The sequence below is a fragment of the Magallana gigas genome, chromosome 3, assembly GCF_963853765.1.
Source record: "Magallana gigas chromosome 3, xbMagGiga1.1, whole genome shotgun sequence".
NCBI classification, from domain to species: Eukaryota; Metazoa; Mollusca; class Bivalvia; order Ostreida; family Ostreidae; genus Magallana; species Magallana gigas.
In genome coordinates, this window is record NC_088855.1 from 603,912 (window position 1) to 629,288 (window position 25,377).

General features: G+C 33.8%; 2 protein-coding genes across 3 annotated transcripts; both read left to right on the forward strand.

Moving 5' to 3' along the window:
* The first annotated feature begins 2 nt into the window (after positions 1–2).
* Positions 3–8,454, forward strand: LOC105338489 (acyl-CoA dehydrogenase family member 11). 2 transcript variants are annotated; one of them, XM_011443638.4, is made up of 11 exons: positions 3–302; positions 456–688; positions 884–983; positions 1,313–1,436; positions 1,878–2,020; positions 2,331–2,480; positions 2,791–2,885; positions 3,898–4,138; positions 4,373–4,465; positions 4,827–5,094; positions 7,908–8,454. In XM_011443638.4, exons 1-11 carry the CDS (start codon positions 63–65, stop codon positions 8,075–8,077), a joined length of 1,857 nt encoding a protein of 618 aa, XP_011441940.3. In that variant the 5' UTR covers positions 3–62; the 3' UTR covers positions 8,078–8,454. The 2 variants fall into 2 exon arrangements, with proteins under 2 accessions (XP_011441940.3, XP_065934020.1); XM_066077948.1 differs by lacking the exon at positions 3–302 and having other exon boundaries at positions 506–688; positions 931–983.
* A 1,806-nt stretch (positions 8,455–10,260) lies between these two features.
* Positions 10,261–20,100, forward strand: LOC105338488 (excitatory amino acid transporter). Its single transcript, XM_011443637.4, has 11 exons — positions 10,261–10,540; positions 11,695–11,769; positions 12,889–13,011; positions 13,827–13,914; positions 13,986–14,028; positions 15,762–15,873; positions 16,503–16,629; positions 17,492–17,725; positions 18,144–18,338; positions 18,580–18,714; positions 19,030–20,100. The coding sequence occupies exons 1-11, from the start codon at positions 10,396–10,398 to the stop codon at positions 19,214–19,216; spliced, it is 1,464 nt and encodes a 487-aa protein (XP_011441939.3). The 5' UTR covers positions 10,261–10,395; the 3' UTR covers positions 19,217–20,100.
* Positions 20,101–25,377: the final 5,277 nt, after the last annotated feature.

Consider the following 25,377-nt stretch of genomic DNA (forward strand, 5'->3'; position numbering starts at 1 on the left):
TATTGAACTTCCGGTGTTGTGTTTACATATTTTTTTAGTGTGAGGAGTTACTGTAAATTACTATGTTCAGAGTATCTTGTATAAATCGAATATTTTCAGTTAATAGTCTAAACAGATCGAATTATTGCACGAAACCAGAGTTCAGAAATGCAACACAAAGAATAGACAAGAGCGAAGGGAAGCAGGCACAGTTCTCCTCGGCTAAAATTGGACCCTTTTTCCAAAGTTCACCCCAACTTGAAAACCAGTACACTGGAGATGCAGTGCTTCAATCCTACGTGCATAGATATATACCTGAAGAGGTTAAATGTGTATTTAAATATTTCACAGAATGAATATTATTGCAATCTGGTCATCATCTAATGAGGTCATCGATTCTTAATAAATCATTTTAACATTTCTGTGTAACTCATCTTCATTTTTTTATATCAACCAATTTTATTTGTTTCTTAAAGATTCTTGCCCCCATTGAGACTGACTTGATTGGTTTTGGGGAGCGAGTCGCAACAGAAGTTTACGAGCTTGGACTTCAGTGTGAAAGAGAGCCGCCTCAGTTATTGCAGTTTGATGCCTGGGGAAATCGGGTGGACCAACTCGTCACGAGCCCAGCATGGAAACGGCAGCATGATATTTCAGCTGAGGAAGGGCTGATAGCCAATGCTTACGAGGGAAAATACGGAGAATGGAGGTACTTTATATCTCAAAAATATTTATACCTAGCTGTGTCTAACTCTGCTCCCCCAAATATATGTGTATAAAGGGAAATTTTCTTTCTTGTAGTATGAAAATCAGTAAATTTGGGGGTTATTTTGTGTTTTATGCATGATAAGTAAAGCTTCTGCTTCTAAGAAAACCTGTTTATTTGTGTTTAAATATGTTTTAGCCGGCTTTACCAAGTCATTAAACTGTTTCTCTATTCGCCATCATCAGGACTTTACTCCTGTCCCCTAGCTATGACCGACGGAGCAGCTAGAGTAATTAAGGTAATCGGGGGATATTGTTGCCTAATATTGTAATGAATGTTAATAAATGTAATATTGTAATGAATGTTAATAAATGTAATATTGTAATGAATGGTAATAAATGTAATATTTATTTGAACAAGTAAAATATAAAATGACGTGACAAATGTTGTCATGCGATAATAATGAACATAAAAAAGCTGTCTAACTTTAACATATCTTTTAAATTTGTTTGACTAAAAATCAATTTAGTCAGAATAAATGTCCCTAAATAACTTATAATTTTCCAATCAATGATTGATTAAAGTGTGATGCAACATGCAGTGTTACCAACTTTTTTGCTTCATTAGCAACTGCCTTCAGCCTACTCTTGGATAAAGGAGAGAGCGTATCCGCGGCTGATATCCCGTGATCCGGCACAGTTCTGGACATCCGGGCAGTGGATGACAGAACGAAGGGGAGGATCCGACGTGGGTGTGTGTGACCTTTGACCTCTTAGTGACCACATTTTACTAAATCACAATGTCAGGGGCCTTTCAGACATGCGGAAATTCAATCTTGAATGTATTACATAGACCTCCCTTAGTATAAAACATGACATGCCTTGTAAATATAGGGCAATAATTTTGTATTATCTGTTGAGATTTGAGATAAGCTGTATCAAATTTTATGCTTATATTGTATCCTAAAATACACGACCAATATACATTAAATGCTGTTTAGACAATTAATAAATTTATTTGAAAGCAAATTCATTTTGTTTAAAATTTTGACATCATGTGTTATCTATTTGAGATGCTCTGCCAGAAAGTCCTGAGAATTTGCAATGGCTTTATACTCACTTCGTGATTTGTGTATCTTACTATAGGCAGAATGACCAACTATTTTATCTTTATAGTGTATAAATGATTTCAGCCTCAGGTACTGAGACTGTAGCGGTGCCTCAGAGTGATGGAAGTTATCGTCTCCATGGTTACAAGTGGTTCTCCTCAGCAACAGATGCAAATATGACCTTGACATTAGCTAGGGTTGAAGGTCCAGATAAAAATGTTATTGAGGTAAGAAGAAATCTCAAGAGAGAGAGAGAGAGAGAGAGAGAGAGAGAGAGAAATTGCCTTTACTGTGTTTTATTTCCTAGTTTAACTGTACTACATCAATCCCCCCCCACTAATCTTTAATGATATTTTATTTCATGCTGACAGAATTTCCTTGTTATCTATTTTTCACAGGTTTTGGGGGTTGGTTGCAAGAGAAAAGATGTTATTGGTTTATGTTATCTGAAATATGATAATCATCTCATTGATTGCTTGTAATTTCTGTACTTTGCTGACAATAAACTATTGATCATGAATGACATGATTACTGTAGGGAACCAAAGGACTGAGCTTGTTTTATTTAGAAGTCTTTGACGAGCAGAAGAAACTGAACAACATTCAAGTCCAGAAGATGAAGAACAAACTCGGAACTCGTCAGTTACCTACTGCCGAATTACTTTTGGATGGAGCTGTAGCCTACAGGGTAACCAGTGTTTGAATGATTAATAATGTACAGTATATGTTTAATGGTTATTGCAAACACTGTGGTGATTCTGTAAAATCATAAGATTTTCCAGGAGGTAAAGATAACAGTTCATAGATTCCATGGTTACCTTTTATACTTCCATAAACATTAGCATATTCAAAACATGTACCTACAAATTCTGCCTAGTAATGAAAAAAATTTAAATGATTCTAAAGTTATAGAAAGTTTAACACCTTTGCTCATTTAAATGTAAAGTTCTTGTCATTTTGTGTGTCATGGGATTAGATCAGTGTTGATTTTGTTCCAGATATCGGACAAGGGGCGTGGAGTAGCCGGGATATCCAACATGCTGACCATCAGTCGCATTCACAACGCCTTGTCTTCAGCAGCTGCAATGAGAAGGTATGTTGTTCAATCCTCTCCTGCAACCCCAGCAGAATCACAGGACTGTTTTGGGTTCTGGGAAAGGAGTGAGGGTATTGGCTGGAGGATAGGTATTTTGCATTTATTGAATGCAAAGCATATAGTAAAACATATTGTAAAAAGTTAAAATTTTAGAAATCCATAGATTGCTTGTATAAACAACATTAATCATTAATGTTATCAGTCAGAATAAATTGGAAGTCGATGTACATGTGTATATATAGTCAGGTAGCTTGACTCAAGTTATTAATGATACATTAAGTGGAAATAGCATTCATAGCTGTATGTGTACGATATTTAATTGATATTTACTTGGTTTTATTGGAGAGGTGTGGATAATGCATGTATTATTACTTATTAGGTTTGTTACTGACTGTTTAAAGAAATTTGTAGGGTTGTTAAAGTCCATAGAAGGCGAGGCGAAGCCGAGCGTTCTATGGACTTTACCGACACCACAAATTTCTTTAAACAGTCAGTTACAAACCTAATAAGTGTTTTGTTTTGTCGAGGACCTAAAGTTTGATAATTATGTAAACAAACAAAAAATAATATATAACAATTAAATTCATAATTATATTATTTCTCTAATTTTTTACCTTCTTTGTCAGTCGTTTGTGCAAACCTGGATGCCATTGTAGGATCATAATATTACGTCACGGGCAAAGGGGGATCACTCTAAATATTTTGGGGCTTAAAAATCAAAAGTATGGTTGAGCGTTTGTGTAAAAAATCAGCTCAAAGAATGTTACGGTTGCCATGTTGCCCTATAAATTGCAGTGTAAAGAAATTTATAAGGCAATCATGTGACGCGATTCATCCAATGACGTCGAAACATTCTAGTCTGAGGCAAAACAAATTGTTTTATTGGATAAAAGCAGGAACGATAACTTAATCATGGAATAAAAACATGCATATATCCCCATTCAGAGCTGTCCTTATGAATTTAAGACTTCTATTGGGCTAGACTAATAAACTGATATATTTGTTTCAGAATTTTAAGTATGGCTCGAGATTACTCAACCAGAAGAAAGGCGTTTGGAGATTACCTAAAGAACTATCCCCTCCATATGCAGACGCTGGCGCGCATGGAGGTAGAAGCTCGGGCTGCCACGATCCTGGTGCTAGAGGTGGCTAGGTTGCTGGGGAGGGAGGATACAGGAATAGCCAGTGATCAAGAGTCTCTTCTGTTGAGACTACTTACTCCCCTAGCTAAACTATACACTGCAAAACAGGTAAAAGATGGACATCAATTTATTTGCTAAATATTCTGACTATTAGGCATCAATGTTATTACATATTCTGCCATTTACCACAATTTGCATGTAATCATTTTCTTTTACATCATTAAGTTATGTATTTCACAGCATTGTAAACAGCAGTAAATGGAGTCATTATTATTTTTAATCAGTGGTTATTGATCATTAACATTTTTCATACAATTGTACCTACCATTGTTTATACTTCAGGCTATGTCTGTTGTGTCTGAGGGTCTGGAATGTTTTGGAGGTCAAGGTTATATAGAGGACACTGGACTCCCAGGATTGCTGCGTGATTCACAGGTCAGCCTCACTGAGTCCATGCAGTCTCAGTATCATCCTTGCTGAGTTTAGTCTCTGTACCATTTATAGACCTTGTCTTATCTCAGCTGTGTGCCTCTTGGAAAATATATGCATCCGTTTTTTTTGAAGAAATTATTAAGAAAGATATTTTGTAATAATTAACATTTAACTCTGTGTATATTGATATCAGGATTTGATTTATTTTTTTGTTATTCTCAGCAGTGAATGATATCTTCTGTATTTAAAATCTCAGATGGAATTTTAAATTGTACACACTAGCTAGTTACAGTCTGCTTGCTCTGAAGGAATAGTAATCTTTAAGATCTAAATGCAGCGAGTTTTGGTCTGACTCCTATTTCAGGTTTTAACAATATGGGAGGGGACCACCAACATTCTGTCCCTGGATGTACTGAGGGCCATCACAAAGACACAGGGGGAGGTGCTGGTCGCTCTCCACCACTCTGTCATGTCCAAAATCCAAAAGGCCAGTCAGACCCAGGAAATGAAGGACCACAGTCACAGAGTGAAAGAGGCCACCCTGAAGGTCATGAACTTTGTCCAAACCAATCCAGACAAAGCACAGGTGGCCGCGCGAGACCTGGCATACAGTCTGACCAGAATTTACATAGGTAGGTCTAAGTATATCCATGATATACATGGGTAGGTCTAAAGTGTATCAATGATATAGATATGGATAGGTGTAAAGTGTATCCATGATATAAATATGGATAGGTTTAAAGTGTATAAATGATATACATTGGTAGGTCTAAAGTGTATCCATGATATACATGGGTAGGTCTAAAGTGTATCTATGATATACATGGGTAGGTCTAAAGTGTATCTATGATATACATGGGTAGGTCTAAAGTGTATTCATGATATACATTGGTAGGTCTAAAGTGTATCCATGATACACATGGGTAGGTCTAAAGTGTATCCATGATATACATGCATAGGTCTAAAGTGTATCCATGATATATATAGGTAAGTCTAAAGTATGTCCATGATATACATTGGTAGGTTTAAAGTGTATCCATGATATACATGGATAGGTCTGAAGTGTATCCACGATATACATGCATAGGTCTAAAGTGTATCCATGATATATATAGGTAAGTCTAAAGTATGTCCATGATATACATTGGTAGGTTTAAAGTGTATCCATGATATACATGCATAGGTCTAAAGTGTATCCACGATATACATGCATAGGTCTAAAGTGTATCCATGATATACATGCATAGGTCTAAAGTGTATCCATGATATAGTGGTAGGTCTTAAGTGTATCAATGATATAAATATGGATAGGTGTAAAGTGTATCCATGATATACATGCATAGGTCTAAAGTTTATTCATGATATATATAGGTAAGTCTAAAGTATGTCCATGATATACATGGGTAAGTCTAAAGTATGTCCATGATAAACATGGGTAGGTCTAAAGTGTCTCCACGATATACATGGGTAAGTCTAAAGTATGTCCATGATATACATTGGTAGGTCTAAAGTGTATCAATGATATAGATATGGGTAGGTCTAAAGTGTATCCATGATATACATGGGTTGGTCTAAAGTGTATCTATGATATACATGGGTAGGTCTAAAGTGTATCAATGCTATACATGGGTAGGTCTAAAGTGTATCCATGATATACATGGGTTGGTCTAAAGTTTATTCATGATATATATAGGTAAGTCTAAAGTATGTCCATGATATACATTGGTAGGTTTAAAGTGTATCATTGATGTATATGGATAGGTCTAAAGTGTATCCACGATATACATGCATAGGTCTAAAGTGTATCCATGATATACATGCATAGGTCTAAAGTTTATTCATGATATATATAGGTAAGTCTAAAGTATGTCCATGATATACATTGGTAGGTCTAAAGTGTATCCATGATATACATGGGTTGGTCTAAAGTGTATCTATGCTATACATTGGTAGGTCTAAAGTGTATCCATTATAAACATTGGTAGGTCTAAAGTGTATCCATTATATACATTGGTAGGTCTAAAGTTTATTCATGATATATATAGGTAAGTCTAAAGTATGTCCATGATATACATTGGTAGGTCTAAAGTGTATCATTGATGTATATGGATAGGTCTAAAGTGTATCCATTATATACATGGATAGGTCTAAAGTATGTCCATGATATACATGGGTGGGTCTAAAGTGTATCCATTATATACACAGGTAGGTCTTAAGTGTATCATTGATGTATATGGGTAGGTCTAAAGTGTATCCATGATATACATGCATAGGTCTTAAGTGTATCCATGATATACATTCATAGGTCTAAAGTGTATCCATTATATACATTGGTAGGTCTAAAGTTTATTCATGATATATATAGGTAAGTCTAAAGTATGTCCATGATATACATTGGTAGGTCTAAAGTGTATCATTGATGTATATGGATAGGTCTAAAGTGTATCCATTATATACATGGATAGGTCTAAAGTGTATCCATTATATACATGGATAGGTCTAAAGTGTATCCATGATATACATGGGTGGGTCTAAAGTGTATCTATGATAAACATGGGTAGGTCTAAAGTGTATCAATGATATACATGGGTAGGTCTAAAGTGTATCCATGATATACATGCATAGGTCTTAAGTGTATCCATGATATACATTCATAGGTCTAAAGTGTATCCATTATATACATGGATAGGTCTAAAGTGTTTCTATGATATAAAATAATTATATATTGGAAGGTCTTAAATCTAACTATACTGTGAATAGGTTATCAAAAAATGTAACAATGACTTTTTTGTCTAGTTTTGATTTTTGTCCAGTTTTGATATGAATAAGAAAGTCTATATTCTAAGCAGGTAAGTCAACACTCTTACTGTAGATTCCTTATTTTATGCAAGTACTTAATTCTGCAATCCTGCTGTTTTCAAAACGAGAGAATATGAAATTGCGAATGCGAAACTTTGATCCTAATCTATTCTAATTCTCAACACTCAGCAAATAAAAGCAAGATTTTAAAATCTGTGAGGGGTGCTTTTTGCGATTTTAGACAGATAATAATTCCTCGCGTTTAATTAGGAATCTACAGTATCATGATCTGATTGTGCAAGTCAACAGATTAACCCAGAAATATCTGGGCAAGATTCAGTCTAACAAAGATATATTTGGGTAAGTGTTCAGTGTGAGCATATGTGAAAGTTAAGGTTTATTCAGTGATCAGGATAAACATAAGAAAGTCTTCAGTCTGAGCACCAAATAAAAGGTTAAGCCTATAATGGGATCAATATGCAAAGAGAAGCTTCTTTGTTTGATAACATGTTGATGGACTCATTATTAGTTCTTTGGTCTAGGAAGTGCTGTTAATCAAATCATAAATAGAGGAGACATTTATCTCCTAAGATATCGGGTGTCAATGAGGCAATTCAGGTCATTCTCACTCTTCCCTGTCTTTCAGCCTCTCTTCTCCTAGACCATGCGGTGGAGTGTGGAATGACACGGACAGACATACACACTGCTCAGCGCTGGTGTGAGGGGGACCTGGCCCCAGTGGTCTCCAATCTGTCCCACTATAACACCACCCCTGAGGATCTACACCTGGTCTTCCAGAATTACTCTGGACAATGATGTGATGCAAATTATTCAGATTCTGTGATAATTTACTAAGAACTTTTTCATAACCAGACAACATAGTTATGTGTCATAAACCTAGCCAGGGATTTCTCAATGCAAAGAATTGGTACCTTAATCGTAAATCTGTGGTTGATTTTTTAATTTATGTGCACCAAGGTCTATGCAACATATTATAATGAGCTGCGAAATGGAGGTGAAAAAAGAAATGATGCTTATGGAGAGCCCAGGGATGAACTGTACTAGTTAACACACAGGCAGACATTCTCCAGGCTCAGTTTGTTAGGAGTAGAGTCTGCTCTCAGTGCCAAACATTTGAGTGGTATTATGTGAATTTCCAGAATGCTTCTTGATTAAATTAAACATACATTGTATATGTTATTTAATCTTAAAGAAAATGTGTATCAATCTAATTTCTGAAGAGAAATCCAAAAACATGTTGGAGTTGACATAGTTAACATTGCAGAAGATTAGGCAATCACTGTTTTGATAGTTAGTGGACAGTTCAAAATCATTTCTTTGACTAGACATAACTACACATGCATACTGATGTTAGATGGAGAATTGACTTTGTATGCTTCACTGCCACCGTGCACTGCTCTCAGTCGCCAAGGCATTTTAATTATTGGATGGTTTAATTCAGTTGCCGTTGTATGACTAACTTGAAGATTCAATTAGCCGTATTAAAATCAACTTTCAATAATACCATGCTGTTTAAACTTCGTTTCTCTTGCATTTTAACATTGAGAAACTAGGTATTTTTGGGGCAGTTCTTTTTTAGATGTCTGAAAATGGCAATTTTCCCACTAATTGTAAAATTAGCATGACAACAAAGCTCTAATAGAAGTTCACCCATCCATTTGTAATTGTAAATCATCATCCGTGAACAAAAACCTCTACGTTTTAAGTAGGTACGTATACATTTAATGTTTCGATGCATTTAAATCGCATTGATTTAAAGGGATGATAGTGACTTCATTATAGTAGTGATGGAGACTGGAAATGAGTTTACACATGAATCGCTGATTCATCCTGTTTTGTATGACCTTTTGCTCTAAATACCTACACATGTATCTTTAATACGGCATACTTTTCTTATATTAACAAAATGCACAATTTTCCTGATGGATGTCTTCGTTGTTAAGAAGTCGCTCGTTAAGTAGAAGATGTTTAAAATTCATGTTATAGTTTGGACTTTACACAGAAGTTACGTCCAAAAATTAAGTAAACATGGTTCCAAATCCAATTGACAAGTGTTTCATTAACTTTATTACGACATTAATATTTTTGCAAATATTTTATATACCAATATCTTTTTAAGCAATGAAAACAGAATTATATAAAAAAAGATACCAACTACTAGTATTCCGGGATTCGAACGTAAACGGAAAGTTCAGTATTTGACTAACCTGCGTAACCACTCGACAGAACTAGACTGAAAAAATGGGGAAAATTTAACACACCGTTCTTAAATTTTAGTTAGATTTGTAAAATTATGTCTCTGAGAAACAAAAATCGGAAATTGCAGTTTTCAAGAAAATTTCTTGCTATTAATGTTAACGTCAAATCAATTTTGTTTCAGGTAAGCAGTGTTAAGCTACAATGAGAATTCCCCGTTAACAAGCTTTAAAATTGTCACATTTTTCTGTGTTTAACCATCTTAAATTTCATTTCAGGATCGTTTTTAAAGTTTGATCGAAGTTTCCAGATTTTATTTTACATCGCGTTATGTAAAACGTTAATTTGCTGGTAAAAATTATACGAAATAAAATAATATAATTAAAGATATCAATTATTTAGTATATTTAATCGTACAATTGCTGAAAATTAGAACAATATTGGTAATAAGGAATCATTGTTTGGATATTATGAGGTAATAAAATTTACGGTCGGTGCGTGATCAAACCTTTCATAAGACCCTTAGATAAGGTCGTCCATCCGAATTTTTTCAGACCGGGAGCTACAGATCTGCAGCTAACCCTGACTATAGTGACCATTTTATATAATGCTCAAAGAATGATTCTGTATTCTTAAATTAAAACAAGCGATTTTTGATTAGGAATGTTTGAAAACTTGAAACGTTAATTTTGTTCACAAAAGATGTAGTAGTCTATCAAATAGCGTGGTGCAATGAGTTTTAAATGTTGGCGAGCCAAAACTAGTTAAGGATATGGAAATTGTTCATTAATGAAAGTCTGCCGAGTGAAACGATTTCTAATTTTTAAATGTATATTCCGTATATATACAACAACCATACAGTAAAGCTACAGGGGCCGCATAGTTCTTTCTGCATAGAACAGCAGAGTTGACGGAAAATGAATGACCACCGATCCAAGTGTTTCGGATTTCTGTCCCGTAACGCGCTAATTATCAGTGTGTTAATTGGTGTGGTGGTGGGCTTTGCCTTTGGTTTTGGACTGAGATCTGTAGAACCGTCCAGTGATGCCCTGACATGGATTGGTATGTACTAACTACGCAATGAAAACTTTCATGAACTTTTAGTTAATTGTTCGCAAAACTAAACAGTTTTAGAGCTTTTAGCGTTTTCTGAACCACCACACAGTAAATCTAAAAACATACTCTTTCCAGTCACACTGTCAATTGCAAAGATGTAAATTGATAGAGACATACAGTGCCATTATCTATTGATTAATATTTAACATGAACACAAGGTTTTAATTGCTCTAGATTACGATTAAATGCATGAAGAACAGAACTCGAACTTTGGAACCGTGCAAACGAAAAAAGCATACTGTGTTGACGTGTAAACCCTGTCACCCTGTTTTAAAGGGGCATGGTCACGATTTTGTTCAAATTCTATTTTTCGGTTTTTATTATTTACAATGTTTTAGGAATGCATTTCTAATGATCAAATGGAATTTGAGAACAAATTGTAGAGTTAAAAGCAAGAGCTCACAATTCTTTGTCATGTAAACAATGCTCGTGCTCTGTTTTTGTTTACATATATTCAATATTTCAGAATCCTTTTCTAGCTAATTTGTCTATCTTCCTATTAATTTTAAGCATAAGTAAATATTTCCTAACATTTAGCACATTCAATTTAGGTCTAAAACTGGAATTTTCACTTTAACATCCAAAATGTAAACAAACGCTTTGTTTACATTGCAAATAATTGTAGGCTATGTAACTCGTTTATAACTTTACGAAAGACTTCCAAATTTGATTGCTTATTAAAAATGCCTCACTGAAGCAGAGTAAACATTAAAGTCAGAAAAAATTGTGACCATGCCCCTTTAACAAGAAGTTGATAATTGAGACTTACTAATAATATAGGACATTTTTTTTGGTTATTTTGTTAAAAAAAATTATACTTACCAGCAGCAATTTTATTTTAAACCAAAAAGTAAAAGAACATGAAATTTTTTCTTTACATGAACTGGGTATTCTTTTGAAATTCTCCCCTGTATCTTTATGCGTTCAATGCAACTTGCGCTTTGGGTTTGGCAAACACATATGCTGCTATATGAACAAAATTTCATAATCAAATCAAAGGATTCAGAATCAGTTTCATATATTACGCAATTTACTTATAGACATAAAAATTTTAAGGATGATGAACACTGATGAGCACCATTAAGTTGTTTCTTACACAGGTCTTCCCGGGGAGATTTTCATGCGTCTCCTGAAGATGCTGATTCTACCTCTTATTGTGGCCAGCATTATCACAGGTAAGAAGATCACACGTGTCTAAATCACAGGTAAGTAGAACACGTGTCTACATCACAGGTAAGTAAAACACGTGCCTAAATCACAGGTAAGTAGTGAACACGTGCCTAAATCAAAGGTAAGTAGAGAACACGTGTCTAAATCACAGGTAAGTAAAACACGTGCCTAAATCACAGGTAAGTAGAGAACATATGTCTAAATCACAGGTAAGTAGAGAAAATATGTCTAAATCACAGGTATGTAGAACATGTGTCTGAATCACAGGTAAGTAGAGAACATATGTCTAAATCACAGGTAAGTAGAGAACATATGTCTAAATCACAGGTAAGTAAAACACGTGCCTAAATCACAGGTAAGTAGAGAACATATGTCTAAATTACAGGTAAGTAGAGAACATATGTCTAAATCACAGGTATGTAGCACACGTGTCTGAATCACAGGTAAATAGAGAACATATGTCTAAATCACAGGTAAGTAGAGAACATATGTCTTAATCACAGATAAATAGAGTATATCAGATATAATGACCTCATCTATTGCTTGATGTTTGCTTTAAAGGGGCATGGTCACGATTTTGGTCAAAAATTATTTCCCCAATTTTAATGTTTTAATGTTTACAATGGTTCAATAAGGCTTTTTTAATAGGCAACCAAATTTAAGTGACATTCGTTGCGTTATAAGCGAGTTACAGAGCTTACAATTCTTTGCTATGTAAACAAAGCTTTTGTTTAGATTTTGAACTTTGAAGTCAAAACTCCAGTTTTAGACCGAAAACGAATGTGTCAAGCGTTAAGATCTGTTTATGTATGTTTAAAATGAATACGAAGATGGAAAAATCAGCTTGAAAAAGAATTTTTACTGGTATATTGAACCAATGTAAACAAAAACAAAATACGAGCCTTGTTTACATGACAAAAAATTTTGAGCCCTGTATCTTGCTTTTAACTTCACTACAGACTCTCTAATTTCATTTGGTCATTGGAAATGCATTCCTAAAGCATTGTGAATGATAAAAATAGAAAAATAGAATTTGACCAGAATTCTGACCAATTTGTATTTTGTATGAAAATCCCTATTTTTATAATACATTTTATTAGGATTTCGTTATATGATTGTCATAGGAACAGCCTCCATGAACGCTAGAACCAACGGACGTCTTGGCGCCGTCAGTTTCTGCTACATCCTGGTGACTGTTGCTATAGGAGCTGTCATTGCTATCATTCTCTTCCTTGTCTTCCAGCCAGGTAATTGACCTAGCATTCAACCTGATGTGAAAAAGAGTACATTGTGCTAATTTTCTATTTTATGATTCCTAAGAAATATTGCAAAACGTTAAAGAGTCAATAGATTAGAATGAATGAATAAATAAATAAATAAATAAATAAAACACTAACAAGATAACTGAAAAGCTATAACATAAACATCTTTTTAATATCTGTTTTATATCAGGGCAATGTTTTCGAACCTTGAATCATGTTTGAAATATTATGATATATTACCTAAGTAGTAATTGATTAACGAAGACTGCATTGAATATCCATCATGTATCAAATATTCTGATATATTGCCTTAGTGGTAATTGATTAACGAAGATTGCATTAATGTCTATAGAGACAAGCAAATTTTTGAAATGAAAAAACAATTACTAAGAATGTTTATAAATGCTCTAGTGGAAAAATGTGTTTAATCTTTAGAAAAAGAAAAAAACTAATGAAGCAAATTCAATACCGGATAGATCTTTTTAGAATTGGTTTTTATAGATTAAAAGCAAAAAAAAAAAGGGGGGGGGGACTCTTTTTAGAAGAGGTAAAGGTCGTTTATTAAGACACATTCTGCTCTTACATACTTAAACATGTCAATTATGTCCAAGTAAATTGAGTCTGAAACTATATGAGTAGAATACCTTAAAACACTACATTGAAATTTTTTTAAATTTTAATACAATTTTCATTTAATATATGAATCAAAACATTGCCAAACGACTGATGAGTATTTTGTTCTATAATTAAACTTGAGTAGGATTCTGTTTTTAATGAATATAAAAAACATTATTTTCTAGGGAAAGATGTAGATCTTTCTGCCTCCACAAACAGCTACACAGTAAAGAGAAACATAGAAACCACAGACATGTTTGCCGACATGATCAGGTAGGAAGGAGTTGGATCTTTTACACCTGGCTTGAACACCTGGTTTTGTCTAATGAGAACTTTACTTTCAGGAATTTTTTCCCGGACAATGTCGTCACTGCCTGTTTTCAAAAGGTATTTTTATCAAGTTTTTTTTTTTTACCTAGAAACCTTGCATGCTTATTAAAGACAGAGATATTGTTAAAATACAGGCAAGTAGCATCGTTTTGGAAAGTAGGGAAAGGGGGGGGGGGGGGGGGGGGCAGACCCATCAAAAAATCTTGACAAGCAAAAAAAGGCGACTTCCCAAAATCGCGAAAATCCTAATAGCAAAGTACACCTATAACTTCAATTCATTTTCTTATTTTTATTTCTCGACTTTTCAATTGGTCTCAAAACAGTGGGAGGGAGTGGGCAACTACTTGATAAATAACTTTTATATGTAAATTTAAGAAAAATCTTTGTTGCGAAAAAAGTGCCCCCCCCCTCCCCCGGTTGCTACGTGCCTGATGTATTTGGAACCTGCGGTAATATCTCTCATCTTATTGTCCTTTGCAAAAATATTTATTCTATCAAAATATGTATGAGTCATGTACAGACGAATTCAGAATTTTGTAGAGGACACTTTATCAAAAGAATAAAATGTGTACAGCTTTAGACATTAACCATTTTCTGTATTACTGCATGTAATAACTACAGTTTCTTGAACCATTGTTTGCATTAGCTTAACTTAGTTACATAATTGTAATTTTTACCATAATATGTGTTATAATTACATTTACGATTTGTAAAAACAATCGTTTTCAATCCAATATTAAACCCATGTTTAAACTAAAGAAGATTGTCATGGTCAAGTGATAGCTTTATAGCATGCTTTTATAGTTGGTCGGTTCGATATTTATTATTTTTAAAATTCTATTTATTTGGTGTCATTGTCAACAGGATTGTCTTTATATTTATCTTTATAACATGGTTGAATATAAAGGAGTCGCAACAATAGAGAAACATAATAATATTTTGATATTTTCATACAGTATGATCAATGTTTCAGCTCAAATAAGGAACATTCGGCAAATTGCTTCTTTGAACAATGTATAACGTACAACTTTGACTAAGTAAAGTACCTCACTAACTTTACAATGTCAAAACCATTTCAAAAATCAGCATGCAAAAAATCAATGCAAAAATTTAACTTTATTAACTAAGTTTTTTTTTTTTAACTCAAACTATATACTGACCAGTTTTACAACAATACTGTAAATTCCTTATATTACGCGAGTACTTAATTCCGCGATCCCGCTGTTTTGTATCAAATCGCGAGAATATAAAATCGCGAACGCGGAACTTTTATCCTAACTTCTCATAGTTCTCAACTCAAAAAAAATAATGGCGAGATTTTAAAATTCGCGAGGGGTGCTCCTCGCGATTTTACGCGGATATTAATTCCTCGTGTTTAAATAGGAATCTACAATAGAAATCATATTCTATAGACAAAAAAATCTAATGCATTTGTACCTATCTATGTCAACTATGTTACACAAGAAAGTTTTAATAAAAAACCAATCGAAACTTAATCATTTAGTTCAAAAAATCTTTTTAAACTCTATTTCTGTGTAACATTTGATCATCCACATCAATTTATGGTCTCTCAATAACCCTGAGAAATAACCGTTTGGCCTTAAAACCCTATACAGCTTACTTACTTTTATACAATAATACAATTTACCCTCACTATATAAAAAAAACATTTTTATCAAATTAAAGACAAGTCTATATTAAACAACATATGCTTCAATAGAAGTTACTCAAATAATTACTTTATAAGATATATATTTTCTTTATTATTATCATCATGAACTACTTTTCAGACACAAACAAAATACTTGCAAGTTTCTCGCACTGTGGCGTTAAATGGAACAAATATTACTATTACTGAAGTTCAGAAAGTGTTATCATCTACAAGTGGACTAAACATCTTGGGTAAGAAAAACGAATGTTTCAATTCTAAATCAAAGTTCAAAAGTCGAACTGCCCGCAAATTTATTATATTTTCTTTATATGTTGCATAAAAACTTTGCCCAAACAGAATTTTTTTTAATTCCCAACATTTGATGGCATCTAGAAAGTCTTAATTCAATCTGAACTCACTCAGCAAGAAAAAGGAAAACATGTAATGTAAGGATAGTAAAAAGTATGCCCATATAACAGGACAGTGCACATCATACTTGCAGTTACAAAACTAACCCAAAACAACAGAATCTGACAAACGGTATTATCATAATTAGAATACGCTTAAATAAACATTTAATGATGTTTTGTATGATATGAAACGCACTGTTGCAGTTTACAAGTGCATAATTTTCCCAAGTGCGTTGCCGCAATGCCTTTTGCAGACATTGGTGTTCTGTCTACAACTTTGATTTGAGTCATTACTTTTCCAATTTGATGCGTTGGATTCGTTTGGAAAACAATGTATTATTGTGTTACGACATTTAGAAGAAATTCTATCATTGTTTTATCTTAACGTAATTAAAAGCCACTGAAAATCATAAAATGGTGTACCCGGCTTTAAATAGTCTCATGTGTAGTCGTCTCTTTCTGGTTGTAAGGTCTAATCGTTGCGTGCCTGATGTTTGGTGTCACGGCCAGTAACCTAGAGGACAGAGCTGAACCTTTCATCACGTTCTTCGACACTATAGCGGTCATATTGATTCGTCTTTTGAACTGGATTATATGGTGAGTTTTCTTGACCTAGTGCTCGAAACTCGTGGCTAAAAAATGAGCTATTTAAAAATGAATTGTCGGAGATATCAACAACTTCATCAACTTGCAGAAATGTCAGCCTCTTTATAAACTGTCAGAAAGGTCAGCTTCTTTAAAAGCTGTCAGAAAGCTCAGCTACTTGATCAATTGTCAGGAATGCAGCTTCTTTATAAACTGTAGGAAATTTCAGTTTCTTTATCGACTGTCAGACATTTTAGATTCTTTATCAACTGTACAGTCAGTTCAAGCATATCATTTACAACATACACCATTGCATAGCATTTAAATCTCATACCATAGCATTGGAATCTCATACCATAGCATACAATCTCATAGAATCTCATTCGTCATAGCATACTATAGCATAGCATACAACATGATTTTAACTCGGTTTTAAATGTTTTAATTTTAAAGATTTAATGTTCACATTGCAGAATAGTAGTAAACGTTGACATCTTATCATTTTACATCGAAATATATGGAACTCTTCTGTGTATGGAGGCGTTTTTGTTCAAATCTCATAACATAGCATAGCTAACCATATCATTAGGCCCTTTATTTCCATTTCTCCTGGCATACCATACAAATCTCATAGCATTGCATTGAAATCTCATAGCATATCATTAAAATCGCATACCATATCATGCAATTGTAAAAGATATGCATGAAATGAATGTAAGAAGTTTTAGCTCTTATATAAACTGCCAGACAAATTTACTTACTTTCTTTTCGACTGTCAGAAATTTCATTTTCTTTTTCGATTGTTAGGATTTGTTGTCAACTTTTAGTTTCTTTTTCGACTGTCATAAACGTCCGTGATTTGATTTATTGTTAGGTTGACTCCTGTTGGGGTGGCAAGCCTTATTACCACAGCCTTACTGAAAGTTTCCGACATTGAGAGTGTGTTCACCAGTATGGGGATGTTTGTTCTAGCACACTCCGTCGGCATCGCTTTCCATCAACTGGTTCTTATTCCACTCGCATACTTCATCACCACCAGAAAGAATCCACTGCATTTTATGGGCTACTGCTTGCGACCGTGTTTATCAGTGTTTGGACCTGCTAGCGTGTGAGATAATGATAATTTTACCCATATAAAAATGTTGTAGATTCCTAATTAAAGAAACTAATATCTGCTTAAAATCACGAGATGCACATCTGGCGAATTTTTAAGACTTGTTTATCTTTTTTTGAGGAATGCAAACTAAATGAAACTATGATGAAAAAAATTCAACGTTCGCGGTTTTATATTCTCGCAAGTTGATGCAATATAGTAGAAATGCAGAAATAAATACTTCCGTAAAATAAAGAGTCTACAGTACATCACATTTTCCATTCAGTATGTCGTCGGTTAACAAAAATGCACATGTTGTTTTTTTTAAGTGATAATGCATAACATTTTTCTATTGAAATGAAATAGACAGTTTAGTTTGACAAAAATCACGAACTTTATTATTCATAATTATATCATTTGTTGACTGTTGAAGGGCTGTAGGATTACCGGACATGTTAAAAACCTTGGATGAAAATCTTCATGTTGACAGAAGGATCTCGAACTTTTTCGTTCCTGTGGCTGTGTCAATAGAGAAATGTGGGAGCTGTATTTTCATATGTCTCTCCGCTCTCTTCTTGGCACAACTGGAGGGAATGAACATGAATGCGTCACGAGTGGTCATCATTGGGTAAGTTTAAATCATTCTCACGTCCTAAAGTGGTAAAGAATTAATTATTTGGAATATGTTATGAATCAAGGAATCAACCATTGCAGAACTTAACAACTATAAAATATTACATAACAGTATTGCATATCGCTTGTACAAATCATGCGACAATATATTTTCTGACTTGTAAAGCCTTTATTCCACCATTTAACAACTTCGACTCTCATTATGTTCATTTGGAGAGAGAACACATCTTTTTCAGCCTACTCTCTACAGCTGGAGCTTTGGCGGTGCCTCCCGTTCCCAGCTCAAGTATCGTCTCTGTTCTAGTGGTTCTCTCCTCTATAGACATCCAAGTTCACAACGTGGGTCTACTCATGGCGCTAGAGTGGTACAAGTAAGTTACGTCTTCTTTACAGCTCTATCTCTTTCCCTGGCCACGCCCCGTCCCCTGCGTGCCAGCGTGGTTGCTTATCTAGTAGTTCTCTCCTCTAAAGACATCCACGTTCAACCAATTTTGTTGATTTTTTTCGCAAAGCATGATCAGTCTGTTATGAAAAGAGAATATTGATAGATAAAGAAAGTAGGGTCAACTCTTTTCAGTCTTTTTTTTCGAAAAGTTTTTACCATGTGATGATAATGTTTAATGACTGATATTTATTTTTTTTCGGTAAGTTTTCATTCATTCTGATACTTTTTAACTTCCTTTTAGCGATCGGATCCGCACCACAAGTAACGCTACAACAACCGTCTTGGGAGCAGTGATGGTGGAGAGACTCTGTAAGACAAGTCTTAACTCAGAACAAGAACTGGACAGTTATAAGAAGACACAGGAGAGACCGCCCTACGACTCAGAAATACGTGTCCTGATGAACAAGGACAAAGCATTCGGAGACTGATTTCAGAGTTTTGAAGGACTGTACGTGTATGCTAATGTTTAAGTCGGAATATAAAAGTTTTTCTGATTGGTGGTTGGGACTTATATGACTGCACAAAAAAGTCTTTGAATGGCTTTACTAGTACACAATAACTTTCACGGTCACTCATAGTCCGTACGATGAATATTATTGTCACCTGACTAGGGAACGGGCAACCTTTTTGACCACTTTTACACACTTCTGTCTTACTTTTAACAATTTTAATTTCCACACAGATATCTTGTTAACAGATATCTGAATAACGAATATGTACTATTTCTGAGAATCTCAGGAACCCAGCAAAACCTAAACAGCACATACACAACGTTCTTAAAATATACAAATTGTCCTTTCCGAAATTTAGAAACCATGGCCCTCAAATGTTCTGGGTAATAGGACCTTTTTTGATGACAGGTTTTAGTATATGCTTTATGGAAAATACTATTAAAGGAATGAGAGGAACAAACCAATTATTCTTCCCCACACAATTTTTCGTAAAACAGTTTACACCTTTGATTCAGGATTCCAGAATTTTTGAGTTGTGTCTAACCTATTTACGATTTTTGAAATTTACAAATCTGTCTACTGTGAATGGTCCTAACATAAAATTAACAAACTCCGAAAATTCTACGGTAACTTCCCAATCATCATGATCGATGATTTTACAAAAAAAATCTGCTTTGTCAATTTCTGATCTCATAAATCGATGCACAGCAACTGAAATTTTGTTATCGGCGCACATTTTGAAAATATCATAATTATGCTACAACTTGTAAATGGTGCTTCATGCTACCAGAGTATACTATTTTCTCACAACATTGGTTATCAGTTAACCGCTACAAAGTCATTTCTTGTAATTCATTTTTGGGAGTTGATTTTAATCAACTCTCCTATGCATTTACTCCGGCAAACCGAAACTGAAACAGTGTTTGGACCTAAGCACAAATCACCACCGCTAACAAGAGTTAGTTCTTGAAAATAATCGATAAATTCGATGTAATGTACGCTGAAGCATTTTAAAAAAAAAAGGAAACTTATTTATAAATACCTAAGAAATAATCAGATTTTAAATTGTACGAACAGTTTAGAAGTTTTTTGCAGTCGTATGTATTCCTACACCAAAGTTCAATATAGTCTCGTTCAACCATCGGCTGTCTCCGTACATCTTTAGAGGTCGCACGAGCTATCACGTGATCTAGTATCTCTTACTTGTCGGAGATTAACGGAGACAGCCGAACATCTGGTTGGACGAAACTAGAGTTCATCATTGGTTGGATCCATACACTTTTTGAAATATTTCGAATACCGATACACAACATGATTCATAAGAGGTTTTCTTGAAATTCTTGTCGGAAAAGTCCGAGAATCCATGTAATAAAAATGTGCGTAATTCAAATAGAGATTATAAACTACTTGCCAAGGAAAAAACATATCGTTGATTTTAAGATAAATAATAATCGATGAAATCAACTCCCGTCAGTACTTCATTACTTTGATTAAAAAACGTCAACGCCAACTCTATGCCCTTCAGCTCTCTCCATGTCGAACTCATATTTTTCTCATCATCTTTCTACATCAGATAGAAAACCTTAGACATAAACTTTCAATGTATATATGCACTTGATGCTGAGTTACTTGTATCTGAATGCTCTTGTATGACAGATACAGTTATGGATGTAAGTATCATTGCTCTTATAGAACAGGTACAGTCATTACTGTACCTGTTCATAAGAGCAATGATACTTACATCCATTACTGTAACTGTCTTATAAGAGCAATGATACTTACATCCGTAACTGTATCTGTCATATAAGAGCAAAATAACTTACATTCATGACTGTATTTGTCTTATGAGAGCAATGTTACTTACATCCATGACTGTATTTGTCATATAAGGGCAATATAACTTGGATGCAAAACTGTATCTGTGACTGATTTACAACATTAATGACTGTACCTGTCCCGAAAATGCATTACAGCTTACATCTTGACTAACTGTATGAATAAATTTAAAATGCAATTCGTTTTATGAAAATAAATGATTAATTTCTTTACGCTATTTAAAGTCCAGACATTAAAAAATAAGATATTTGGCTACTTCTTTTTTCCGACGCCTGCAAATGGCAGTATTCCCACTGACCGGAATATTAGCATGACAAAAAAGTTTAGATAGAATTTCATCCATCCATTTGTAATTGTAAATCATCATCCGTGAATAAAAACCTCGACGTTTTAAGTAGGTTTGTATACATTTTATGTTTCGATTGATAATGGCGACTGTTTAATAATAGAAGTGATGGATAATGTTTATAATGTACCGGCCTACAGTTACATGAAGGCTACAACACCCGCATGGAAACTGAACATATATGCACCAATGTATAAAAAAACCCATAAAATATGTAGATAATTTTTACATTGTTTGTGATAACAATTTGGATAAAATTTTTGCAGATTTGTGTTATTTCATCAATGACTCAAATTAGTTTTTGTCGGGGCTCGAGCGGGGTTTGCATAGTTTTATGAAATGAAAACGTAAAAACTAAATATATCAGTGATTTAAAATTTAATCGTACTGCTGCTGAAAATAATAACAGAATAAGTACTAAGGAATAATTGTTTGGAAATACAAGGTGATCGTTACCACGGGTGCGTGGTCAAATCTATTGTAAAACCCTTTGATCATACCCGGACCATATCAACCATATTATAATACTCAATAAATGATTCTGTATTCTTTAATTAAAACAAATTTTAAAAATGAATATTTGAAAACTAAAGGTGTTAATTTTAAATTTGTCTGCAAAAGCTTAAAAGCTAATATATTGATCTATCGAATGAAGTGATAAGATAAGGTTGAAATGTTGGCGAGCCAAAACTAGTTAAAGATATGGAAATTGTTCATCAATGAAAGTCTGCCGAGTGAAACGAACATTTAAAATGTACATTCTGTGTATACACAGAAACCATACGGCTAAGCTACTTTCACAGTGGCCGCATAGTTCTATTGTCATTTAAAAGCAGAGTTGACGGAAATTAAAAAATGAATGACCACCGATCCAAGTGTTTCGGATTTCTATCCCGTAACGCGCTAATTATCAGTGTGTTAATTGGTGTGGTGGTGGGCTTTGCCTTTGGTTTTGGACTGAGATCTGTAGAACCGTCCAGTGATGCCCTGACATGGATTGGTATGTACTAACTAGGCACTGAGATTTTTCAAAACTTCAAAGTAAAAATGTTCGCAAAACTAAACAGATTTGGAGCTTTTGTAGCATTAAGCATTTTCTAAACCACCACGCAGTAAATTGAAAAGCAATCATTTTGCAGTCCAATCATAAATGATATATGCAATAACACCATTATGTTTTATAATTTTCTTGCAATCATGAAAGTCACTTTTACTTAACTTATGTAATAACTTAAGTAAAACAATTTTTAGCAATTAATTTTATTTTTTTTAAATACATGTAAATAAATGCGTATTTCATATTTTGGCGGAAAGTTGCTTGAAAATCTAAATTAATCATTTTGTAAAATATAAGGAAGAAAATGGAGGCCAAATCTCTTTCAATATTGTGAAAGTTATCAGAAACTATTTTAAACCAAACCGTGAGAAAGGTAATAGCATGTAATTAAAAGTCCCTTTAACGCCGATATTTTCCTTTTGTATTTTTTGTATTTAAACATACACGAAATGCACATTCTTTTGATTTTTCATTTGTATCTTACGTATCAGTTTTATGCTAGATTTACAAAATTCTATTTTACACAGATAAAAAAAATCATTTAGATAAATATGGCTTGTCATTATATAGAAGTAAATTTCTTGTAATTTTTACTCAAAATTTATGAAGCACCATCGCCAGCTAACGTCACAAAGGTATGTTATTCTGTGGGAAAGCCATTTCTGCGATAAATATAACCAATAGATTAATACTTATGTTATTATTACACATTATATGGGATAGAATTATTTCTGAAAAAGGAGTTTGTGTAACGCCAAGCAAGTTCATACATGCAAGCGTTCAATGGAACACACATGATGCGGATGTGAAGAGGAACTAGTTAGTTAAAAATAGTGTCAAGTGATGGCTATATAGCTCTCTCTACAGTTTAACTTCAATAGTGTTTTGGTTCGTTGTTCATCCTTTTTTAACCTCATATATTTGGTGTCATTGTTTAATAGTCGTTTTCAGTTTATTTATCTATCACATGGCTAAATTTTAAGGAGTCACGACAACAGAGAAAAAATAAATATTTTCATGCAGTATGATCTGGTGTTTGAGCAAATATAAGGACTATTTGGTAAATTGCTCCTTTGAGCAATGTATAGGAATCAATTTTGAATAGAATGAAATAACTCACTAGATTCAGAATATCAAAATGATTACAAAATGTCTACATGTATAAATATCAATGCAAAAATTAAAATTATTCACCAAGTTTCTCTAAAAATCATTTAAGAGGGTTCAATGGTTTTGCCATTTTTAGAGTGTATTGATATTTTTCAAAGGAGAGCTAGATATAAGAATACAAGGTAATGATGATATTTAAAAGGAAAAATATATGTACTTTTTCTTTACTAAATACTCGTTTATAGCAAAGACATCATATCTTTAAAAGTTTAAAGAAGATCTCATGGCTTATTTTGTGACCACCAAGCTTCCTTAAAATAATCATGAATTTAATATTCAAACTTCATAATGATCAATTTTACAACAATAGCAATCATATTCTACAGAAGGATAATTTTTATGCATTTATACCTCTTTATGCCAACTTTCTTAAATGTTCGAAAAATAAAAGTTTGAAAAAACCTATACAAACTTACTTTAATATTTTGTTCAAAATTTCCTTTTATTCATAAAATTATTTCCATGTAACATTTGATCATTCACATCCAACAATTAATGGTCTCTCAATAACCCCGAAAGATATTAAGTAGTTTTGTCTAAAACTTTATAGAGATAACTTTTTTGTCTACGTTATGTAACAAATTCTACTCTCACATTTTCATCATTATAAACTACTTTTAGACACAAACAAAATACTTGCAAGTTACCCGCACTGTGACATTGAATGGAACAAATAATACTATTACAGAGGTTCAGAAAGTGTTATTATCAACGAGTGGATTAAACATCTTGGGTAAGAATAACGAATGCTTCAATTCTAAATGATAGTTTACAAGTCAAACAGTCTGCAAATGGGTTCTACAGTTTCTTCATATGTTGCTTTAATAGCTTGGTTGCAACGGGATTTGTTTCTCCTAAGCGTTTAATAGCAAACTATTGGGCATCTAGATAACTCGTGATTAAATCTGGACTCACACGGCAAAAATGCATAATATGTAACATAAGGATTGTAAAAACTATACCAATTTGACAGGACAGTGTGTACCATAATTGCAGTAACAAAACTAATCCTAAACAAAGAATATGACACGGTTTAATCATGATAAGTGCGTATTTTTTTCAAAGTGCTTCGCCACAATGCACTCTGCTGACAATGGTGCTCTGACATCAGCTTTGGGCTGGTTGAGTCGTTAAACTCCAATTGGATGCGTTGGACTTACGATATTCATGTGGTCTCTTTCTCGTTGTAAGGTCTTATCGTTGCGTGCCTGATGTTTGGTGTCACGGCCAGTAACCTAGAGGACAGAGCCGAACCTTTCCTCACGTTCTTTGACACTATAACAATATTAGTGATCCGTCTCTTGAACTGGATTATATGGTGAGTTTTTCTCTTAATGGTCGAAGCACGAAGCTGGCAAAGTATGAGCTTTAAAATAAACTGTCAGGGATATAAGCAATTTACTCAGCGTCAGCTTCTTCATCAACTGTTTGAAATGTTAGCTTCTTCATCATCTGTCAGAAATGTTAACTTAGCTTCTTTTCGACTGTCGGAAATGCCAGCGTCTTTATCGACTGTCAGAAATTGCAGCTTCTTCGTCAACTGTATGGAGTTTTAATTATTTATCAACTACAGAAATATTTACTCTGCTTTTTCGACTCAGAAATTTCATTTCCTTTTTCCGTTGTCATCTTCTTTATCAATTGTCGGTTTGTTTTCGACTGTCATAAATATCAGCTTTTTCATTTAATGTTAGGTTTACTCCTGTAGGGGTGGCAAGCCTCATTACC

What these genes read in the sequence shown, in the direction of transcription:
- LOC105338488 (XM_011443637.4), top strand. Translation starts at nt 10,396, where the DNA reads ATGAATGACCACCGATCCAAGTGTTTCGGATTTCTGTCCCGTAACGCG. An exon ending in TCACGAGTGGTCATCATTGG is followed by an intron (nt 18,339 to 18,579) that starts GTAAGTTTAAAT and finishes CATCTTTTTCAG; the next exon opens with CCTACTCTCTACAGCTGGAG. An exon ending in ATGGCGCTAGAGTGGTACAA is followed by an intron (nt 18,715 to 19,029) that starts GTAAGTTACGTC and finishes ACTTCCTTTTAG; the next exon opens with CGATCGGATCCGCACCACAA.
- LOC105338489 (XM_011443638.4), top strand. Translation starts at nt 63, where the DNA reads ATGTTCAGAGTATCTTGTATAAATCGAATATTTTCAGTTAATAGTCTA. An exon ending in ATAGATATATACCTGAAGAG is followed by an intron (nt 303 to 455) that starts GTTAAATGTGTA and finishes TGTTTCTTAAAG; the next exon opens with ATTCTTGCCCCCATTGAGAC. An exon ending in GGAAAATACGGAGAATGGAG is followed by an intron (nt 689 to 883) that starts GTACTTTATATC and finishes AATATGTTTTAG; the next exon opens with CCGGCTTTACCAAGTCATTA.